The sequence below is a fragment of the Elephantulus edwardii genome, unplaced genomic scaffold (assembly GCF_000299155.1).
Source record: "Elephantulus edwardii isolate Elephantulus edwardi_28Jun2011 unplaced genomic scaffold, EleEdw1.0 scaffold00037, whole genome shotgun sequence".
Taxonomy (NCBI): Eukaryota; Metazoa; Chordata; class Mammalia; order Macroscelidea; family Macroscelididae; genus Elephantulus; species Elephantulus edwardii.
The window spans coordinates 17,844,552-17,853,865 of record NW_006399787.1 but is presented as its reverse complement, the minus strand read 5'-3'; the positions used below and the strand labels follow the sequence as shown (position 1 = coordinate 17,853,865).

The window sequence follows — 9,314 nt, the reverse complement described above, 5'->3', positions numbered from 1 at the left end:
CTCTATAAGACACTGGCTCCTGTTCTTCAGATGTCTTTCTATACTGGGATAGGTTGTGGGGCTCATGAACAATTTCAGCTGCCCTCCCATCAGCATGAGGGACAAGCCAGGAGAGTGTGACCTGGTTCCAGGTGTGCTGGGTGAGCTGGATTAATCAGTCCATTTTTGAGATTCACGCCTGTCGAGTCAGATTCTCAGGGGCTCATCCAGCCTCTGGCGGTTTTACGGGCTGAGCTGGGCCCTGGGCTCCAGCTGCTACATTCCTTCTGTAGGCGGTGTATGTTTCTGTCTTTAAGACACGTGGTCTCTGTATTGGTTTGGTGGTGCCTTTTTTTTTTCTTTCCCCAGTTAGTTGAAGTCGCTCTGAATCCAAATGGCAAAGGCAAAACTTGAGTCAGGGTGCAGCGGCCCTGTGTCAGCAGCTGCTTCTCTCATTCCCTGCCGGAACCTCTGAGGCAGCCGGGCAGAGCAGAGGCAGTGAACGCTCTCCTGTGCCTGACAGACCTCCAGGTGAGACGGGGCTTGTCTCCTTGTCCTATCACAAGGTTCTGGCTCACGGAACCTGATGGCAGCTTGCTGCAGGCCTTGGCTTTTCCCCAGGGAGGAGTTGAAAAGCCGCTTATATGCTTGTCTCTGGCAGCACGGACTCAATTGCTAGAATTCTTTTAACACTAAGTTCTCACTGTTCTTATGGCCTTGTTTTGTTGTGTGTTTTTTTTTAAACAGGTGAATCTACCTCTGGCTGACTCAAGGAATTTTACTTCTGGCTTTCAAATTTTTATTTTTTCAAAATCTTGGACGGATAAAAGATGTGCCATGGCAGGATAGCACCAAAGAGCACCTCAGCATTTGCCGTGGCCTCTGTGCGACATGGAGCGTTCCTTCCACTGGTGATTCTTAGCACCTTACTTGGAGACGGATTTGCATCAGGTGAGTCCCCACCTGCTTTCTTTGTGTGGGAAAAGCCCCAGTACCGTTGTTGATAATACAAAGAAGCGTGGCTGTTCCCTCTGACAGACAGTTGCTCTCCAGGCTCCTAGGGGAAGTTCTGAGGATGGAGGCCTTTTTTGTACTGTGGTAGAGCGGAGAGCCAGTCCTCGTTGGGGGCGTTGTGCCAAGAGGCCGGGTGAGCCACCTGGAGGGATGGACATCCAGGAAACGTGCTGGTGCTAACATTAGCGCCTTTCCCCCAGCCACAGTCAGGATCAGGCTGGATGGCAGGATAGGATGGAGAATGTGCTCTGCAGGCAAAGCTGCAGGCTTCAGTATCCCACTGCCTGTGTTCAAAGCCCAGATTTGCCCCTTGTTGCTTCTGAGACTCATGAGCAAGTCTCTTTCTGTGGGATAACCTTCAGTTTTTTCATCTGAAAAATGGAATATATATTTTGTTGCTTTTTCTCAGAATGAGTGGAGAGTTGTGGTGTTAGAATTTTCTGAAAGCAGGGCCTGGTTGTTGACACTACAAACCTTTTGCTAAGAAGTAAGTTAACCATTCTGTGGCTCTGTTTCTCTGTCAAGTAAATGGGTGACCTGGAAGACTTTCAAGATGACTTCCAGGTCCTTAACTCTGTATTGTCTAAGAATATTCTAGTGAAAATGGTGAACTGGAGGAGCCCTAGAATGTAGTAGTGAGCCTTCTTGAGTTTGTATGGCCCTTGATTCATTAGAAACATGCATATGTCAGTTCCATAGAGGGGGTTCTTAAAGCTAAAATCTGGAAGCAATTATACCTTGTAGAGACGCAATAGCTCAACGCTGTCTCATTTATTCTTTCTCCATAAACTCCTACCACCCACAGATAATGATGCAATCTCTGTAATCTAATTTTTTTCTTTGAATTGTTGGGAGAAACAATTACAGCTTTTTCCATAGCGTGAGAGTACTTGTAAGTGAGGGAGGCCTGACATGACCCAGGGACTGCTGCTGGTTGGGATTCTGTAGTATGAGCATCATGATTGTGTGAGGTACCAACAGCAGTGCGCCACCAGTGCCCGTTGTTATTGTTGTTTTCAGGTGCCTTCAGGTTGACTACAGCTCATAGCAAACCTGTGAAAACAGGTCTGAGCTTTGCTCTGTACACACCATCATTGAGCCCTCCGCCATGCGCAGGTGCATTGTTACAGGTGCTGAGCTCATCCATCTCATTGAGAGCCTTTATCTCTTTCCTTGACCTTCTGCCTCTCCCAGCATATCTTTTTCCAAGGACTGACCCCTCCTGACAACATGCCTAAAGTATGTGAGATGAAGTCTCACCCTCCTCACCTCTAAGGATCGCCCTGGTTACACTTCCTCCAAGACTAATCTCTTTGTTTTTTTGGCAGTCTGTGACATAGTCAGTACTCTTTGCCAGCAATTCATGGATTGTATCTCTAAAAGCAGAGACTGACAAGCTAAGGCCCCGGGTCAGCTCCCTCCTGCCATCTTCTATTGCATGGCTTGTGATCTAACAGTAGTTTTTACATGTTTGATTTTTGGTGTATGGCTTGGTTTTTTTAATAATCCAAAGAAGAATACTATTTCATGACACATGAAAATTCTATGAAATTCAAATTTCATTGTCTATAAGTAAAATTTTAATAGAGCGTAGCAATCTTCATTCATTTCTATATTTTCAGTGGCTCCTTTTATGCTCCCAAGATAAAAAAGGGTAGTTGGAACAGATACTCTGAGAACCACAAAAGGCTGGTCAGGGCCAGGAATGGACTTCAGAGACTTTGTACTTGCCCAGGGTCTTATGGTCAGCTACAGGCAGATCTGGGACCAGAACCTGACATGGTTTCTGGTGTTTTACAGCCACTTAGCACTTCCAGGACTGCTCTGGAGGAGGCTGTTATACTATGTTACACAATGGTGTTGAGTATCAGTCTTCAGTATCTGAAATGTAGCTGCTTTACCCCCATTAAGCCATCCCACCCACTCCCCCTCTTTTACATCAGTTTTACCCCTCCTTCCATTACCCACTCACATTTTTCAACTACCCACATCTTCCTAACTTTCCACTCAAGTGTCTGAAATCAATTATCAGGGACTGATGGCTCCAGACCGGCTGGATAAAGGCATTATTATTCTCCAGTGTGGAAAAATATGTGTTAGCTTGTAGTGTGGGTGCTGACCAGGATGGAAAAGTTGGCATTGTTGGTCTCCCCTCCCCTGTCTGCACAGAATCCTCACTCCCCAGCATCCCCTTTCTCAAGTCTTCTCCCCTCCCCATAAAACATGTGTACTGTCACAAGCAGGATCCAGGCAGGGGAGGGGGTTTCGGCATTACTTAGATCCAGCACACCAAGTTCCTGCCAGTGTTTTCCCCTCTCTCTGGAGCTGCTCCAGGCAGGAGGAGGTGCTTGCTTCTTGGCCTGAAGCCCGGAGCACACCTGTATGCGCGCCTGCCATTAACAGCATGCTGAGCAAGTTTGCCAAGAAACTAAGACTCAGATATGCCGGAGTAAAAGGCACTTCAGTTTAGAAAAAGCTCCCTTACGTATCTCTTACCTGCTCCTGCAACACCCTTTCCAGAGTCATTTCCTGATTTAAAGTGAAACATCTTCTAAACTGTTGAGCGTTGTTATCCAGTAGGCATCAGTAGACCCTGAATGTTCTTGTACATATGTTTATGTTCATAGCTGTGCACATCCTGTTGGTCATGGTGAAATGCTGGGCACACTCTTGGGATGGGGGAGGGTTGATTCCTGGTCATAAATACCACATCCACCCTCTAGGCTTGGTCATAACAACTCAGGTTTACAAGAAAAGAATCACATATGAATAAGTGCTTGAGAGTTCTGGGATAGTTATGTCATATTTGGGGTTAGTTTCACATCCTAATTTTATTGCAGTTAGAGAATAAACTAGAGACGGTGTTAGAGCAGCATTGGATCCTTCTTCCCACCCATGGCTATTCCTGTAGCAGAGATGGGGAAAATTCTTGAAAAGTTACCATTTCAGGAGAGGCAAAGAAACCCTCTCTTATTCTTACTGCGTAGTCGTACTACACAAGAGGAAGACCAGTCATGTGCGTGTTGTGGTTGTTATGTGCCGTTGAGTTGACAGTGAACAACAGATCTGAACCTGTTTCATCCTGTGCCATCATCACAATCTCCGATAGGCTCAGGCCCATTATTATAGTCACTGTGTCAGTTCATCTTGTTGAAGTTCTTCCCTGTCTGACCCTCTGCCTTTCCAGCACGATGTCTTTTTCCATGGACTAGACCCCCCTGACAACATGTTTAAAGAACTGAAGACAGTTTTACCATCCTTACCACGAAGACAACTGAACTTCCTCCAAGACTGATTTGTTTGATTTTTTTACAGTCCATGGGATATTCCGTTCTCTTCACCAGCACCACAGTTCAGCGGCATCAATTCAAGTTTGGTCATCCTTATCCTTTTTCCAGCTTTCGATTGCATCGGAAGCACCTGAAAGTTGTGTTCATAGAGTTAAAAATAAAATCTGTGGCTGTGTAGTCCATAAAAAATTAATCCAAAGGCCGAGCCTCTGTGGTAGTTTAAATCCAGCAGTGTCTTGAGGGGAGAAAGGTCTCGAAAGGCACTCTTCTCTCGTGATTTGTAGCAAGTGAATGAGGGTCATTTTCTACTTGATGGCAGTGAGTGACAGACAGTCAAGACCCAGCTTACCTTTCCCGAGTGTTAGTAGCCCCTAACAGATCTCGTAGTCCTTCTCTTTACCTGTGATTTTAGGACATTTATTGTAGGGCCAAATCACTTGACCTTTTTGTGTTTCCTGGAAAACAAACAATAATTCTTAAAAATAATAAGGTCCTTGCTATTATGCAGACTATTAAGAATGAGTGGAGGGCACCTGGCATGTAAAATTGACAATATAATTAACGACGACAACAAGAGTTGGTATGTGACCTACTGTTGAGTCATGTTGGACAAGAGACTTTGTGCAGATGCCCTTAAAAAACAAAACAGTAAAGTATAGTCACTGGCTGGGTTGGAGATAAGGGATTAAGAGGAGTTGTCAGACAGTTGAGGAGGAATTGGCTATTTCAGCAATCTTCTTTGCTTTCTAGAAAGTTCATGTTTGCATACTTTAATGGTTATAGCCTGGCTGCCTTACTGACTCAGGTAAAAATGTTTTGTTCTCATTCTCCCCTCTTTCCCGGTCATGTTTGCAGAATAAATTTTGTATTTGTTTCTGAGTCTTTCTCTTAAAATGTTATGTTAAATGTTACATAAGCACCAAAAGCAACTTAAAAATAACAGGGAAAATAGGCATATACATTCTCTTTCTATTTTCTTTTTTTGCAAAAGAGTGGAAAGCCAGGCAGTTAATTTTCATTAAAGTTGGAAAGCGTTGAGAACTAGGCTCTCTGGGAGATGACATGGCTTTGACCTTTAGCATTGCATGGCAGAGAGATGTTGGCAGGCTGCCCTGGCTCTCCTCACTGCGCTGTGAAGGGAGCCGGAGTCAGATAATGTATATTGAGTTGAGAGGATAAGAGGGGAAGGAAATTGACAAGTGCAGAGCCTTTATGTCAGGCTTTTATTGTCTCCCTCCAAGCTCTCAGAATACCTGTGAGCTAGCTGATTTTTATAATCATTTTACAAATGAGAAACTGAGGCAGAGAGAGGCTCCATAACTTGCTGAGACACAGACTGCTGTAAATGGTGAAGCTGGCTGGAATTTGTACCTGGTCTGTTATACTTTGTTGTCTGTAATTCTTAACCGGAACTCTGAGACCTGTTTCTTATGCTTTCTTAATGGAACACTCAGATCCGCCTTCAGAGGATTAGCCTGAGAGAGGAAGACAGACATCGTCTGCATTCTGTTCCTGGTGGAGAGGCTGCGGAGGATCAACTCGGGGTTACCATTTTCCCCTCTGTGTTTGTTTCTGTTTTCATCTATAGTAGTCTTTGGTTGTTTGGTTCCCATTTTAGGCATAAGTTTTGCCAAGGTGATTCTATTCTTGGAAAGAAACAATAGGAATTGTAGCAAATTGTTTGCTAAATGAGGATGTAGTTCCCAAAACATCTGCAGAGCACCTTCCTGTCAGCTGCAAAACCCTGCTGACAACAGTGATGTAATCTCTCCATGGTGTAATTACCTGTGACTATAAAAAGACCTGAGGATTGTGGGAGGTTAGGTGGGTCATTATAGGGCTTGCTGAATTCTGACGTCATGAAGAGACATTGAGAAATTACCCTCTGCTGACTAATTGTTGTGCCATATTTAGAACATTGCAAATGCAGGGTACCATCGTCGCACTCTTAAGTTTCTAACAAAAGAATGCAGAAGTCCACCAAACTGAATACCTCAATCTTCATTGTGTTAAACCCCTCCTTAAACACAAATTCTGTGTGTTGAGCAAAGATGCCTCGCTGCCGTGCACTCACGTGCCAGCTTAGGGGCTAAAATAAGACTATTTTAGGTTAGATTTTCAAAAGATAAACTCTTTGCCTATCAATGAATGAATGAATGGAAATCCAACTTTTCTGTAAAACAAAACTCTTCCTGCCATGTATCACCTGCTGGGAGATTGCTTTCCTCAGCATCACACATGAGCAGGAACGTGCAGAATGTATCGGCAGCCCTCCCATTGCAGGTGACTCGTGCTAGTGTGACTTGCTGCCTGGCCTGTGTCTGGGAAGAATCTGTCCTTCCTTGGGTTTCTCTGTGGGCTCAGAGAGACAGCAGGGCTCTGACTGCTCACTTCTCCCTCGCCTTCTCAACCCACCTCACCTTAGCCAACCAAATACACAAAAATCTGGGTACACCTGAAGATTAGTGTGACAGTGTTCACTTGTTTGTTTTATTTCTTTCTTTGAAAGTTTTCAAATCCTACTGATTTTTCATTCATACGCATTTTATCTTATAACATTGTAATTATGATTTAATTTGATCATTCATACACATTTTATTTTACTTTTTTGAAAAGGGATTGTTCCCGAAATTTCTTCATAGAACTGTTTCTTGTTAGGTGGAATAGAAATCAATTCCTACACGCCTTGAAATAGCATCTGTCACCTGTGATTCTTCAGAGCTACTGAGCTCACTAGTACACCTGTTGCGGTGGCCCAGCCCCTCACCTTAAATTTTAGTTGGGAGGATGCTTCCTTTCCTTTGAAGAGAGCTGATTTGTATAAGCTTCTGGGTGGTGGTGTTGTGTACCACTGAGTCAGAACCAACCCACAATTCACCTTCCTGCAGGTTTTCAGAGGCAGTTAATCTCATGAAAGAAGCTTGCCCATCTGCGAAACAGCTGATGAACTGAAACTGTTTGCTTTTGGGATTATATCACAGCCTCTTGCCACTAGGCCACCAGAGCTTTACCTTGAATTTTAGAGGGGTGATTTACTGGGATTGAAAGCATGGACTCCATAGTCAGTGGGTTTGGATACTGCCTGTACTACTTAACTTCTTTTGTTAGTTAAACCATTGTCCTGATTTTGTTGGTGTTTCCCTAGAATGGTGATAACAGTAGTGACAACTTCATAATATTTTTGTGAGAGTTCAGTAATACGCTATTTGTAAAACACCTGGACCATGACCTGGTTTACAAAGAGATTGGATTCAAGCACCAGTTGTCACTAATCTACTTTTGATTTATACAACACTTTAGCTCGTTCATTCAGATAGATTCACAATTAGAAAGCGCTCTTTGTTTCTTCAGGATCTCATTGATTTCATTTTATTCAACATTTATCTTATTCAACATTTTATGATACAGCCTGCATCATGTTAGATACCCTTATAACTAGGACTAGATCTTGAGATGTTCCTAAGTCTCTAAATTCCCAAGTACTCTACATTGTCACAGACACAAAGACAAGTTTAGAAAGCTTCCATCCCCTTTGAGAGATTGACGCTGTCATGTCAGTTTGGTAATGTCAGAGTGAGTTCAATGACGCTGCCTTGCTGGTATGTCAGTGTTGTTGACTGCTTTTGAGTTGAGCACGACTCATAGCAGCCCTATGAATGAACAAAAGGCCTGAAGCCCCTCTACAACTATTGACTTTTATCAAAGTTCATAGTTTCTGGAGGCATGTTATTTAGGAAGTGGATGCCACTCTTGCTCCCAAATTTGTCATAGATGATATTGTTGTTATGTGCCATTGAGTTGCCTGCGGTGTACAGTGACCCTATATGTCAGAGTGGACTTTCTCAAAACCTATATTTGTTAGGAACTTTTTAAGTCATTCTTGAAAGCTTACATCCAAGTTAGAGAACACTACAAGTTTATGATTGAAGATATAAATTTTAGAAGTTAGGAGAAATACCGCATTGGGCAAGTCTGCTGTCAGGGACCTCTCCAAAATTCTGAAGAACGGTGATGTTGCTTTGAAGTCTAAGGTGTACTGGATTCAGGCCATGGTCTGCTATGCATCAGAGAGCTGGACAGTGAATAAGGATGACAGAAGAAGAATTGATAGCTTTGAGTTATGGTGCTAGAAAAGATTACTGAATATCCCATAGACTGCCAAAAGAATAGACAGATATTTCTTGGGAAAAGTGCAGCAAGAGTGTTTCTTGGAGGCAAAGATGGCGAGGCTTCACCTTTCATACATTGAACATGTAGCTAGGAGAGATTATTCCTTAGAAAGAGACGTCATGCTTGAAAAGAGGACCAGGAGGACCAGGAGAGCAAGAAAACCCTGCAAGGCTCAAAATTGGGAAGGCGTTATGCCAGGGATGTGTTGTTCTGTCTCCATACCTTTTCAATCAGTATGCAAAATAGATCATTCAGGAGGCTGGGCTCCATGAGAAGAAACGTGGCATAAGGATTAGAGAAAGACTCATCAAATTCCTGTGTTATGCAGATGATACAACCTTACTTGCTGAAACTGAGGAGGTCCTGAAGCGCTTGCTGTAGAAGGTCAAGGACTGAAGCCTTAAATATGGATTGAAGCTCAACATCAAGAAAACAAAGATTCTTACCACTGGGCCAAATGGCAGCATCATGATAGATGGTGAAGAGATTGAGATTGTTCACAGCTTCAGTTTGCTTGGTTCCATAATCAGTGCTCTTGGCACCAGCAGCCAGGAAATTAAAAGATGAATTGCATTGGCAAAGTCTGTTGTTGGGGACCTCTCTAGAGTACTAAAGAGCAACAATGTCAGTCTGGAGACTACAGTGCGCCTAATCCAGGCCATGATCTTCACAGTTATGTGCTATGGATCAGAAAGCTGGAGAGTCACTAGGGATGATAGAAAGAGAATTGATGCCTTTGAACTGTGGTGCTGGAGAAAAGTATTGAATGCCAGGAGAACAAACTGGTTCGTCCTGGAGAGGGTGAAAACAGGCTGCTCCTTGGAGGCAAGGATTCTGAAGCTCTGTCTAACATACTTTAGG

At 43.5% G+C, this 9,314-nt stretch overlaps 1 protein-coding gene across 1 annotated transcript in view; it reads left to right on the top strand.

The window, feature by feature from the left end:
• Nucleotides 1-809: 809 nt before the first annotated feature.
• KIAA0247 (KIAA0247 ortholog) overlaps nt 810-9,314 on the top strand; it is a 58,206-nt gene continuing 49,701 nt past the window's right edge. Inside the window, exon 1 of the mRNA XM_006884740.1 lies at nt 810-930. Within this exon, the coding sequence (XP_006884802.1) occupies nt 810-930 (121 nt within the window). The remainder of the gene's footprint in view (nt 931-9,314) is intronic.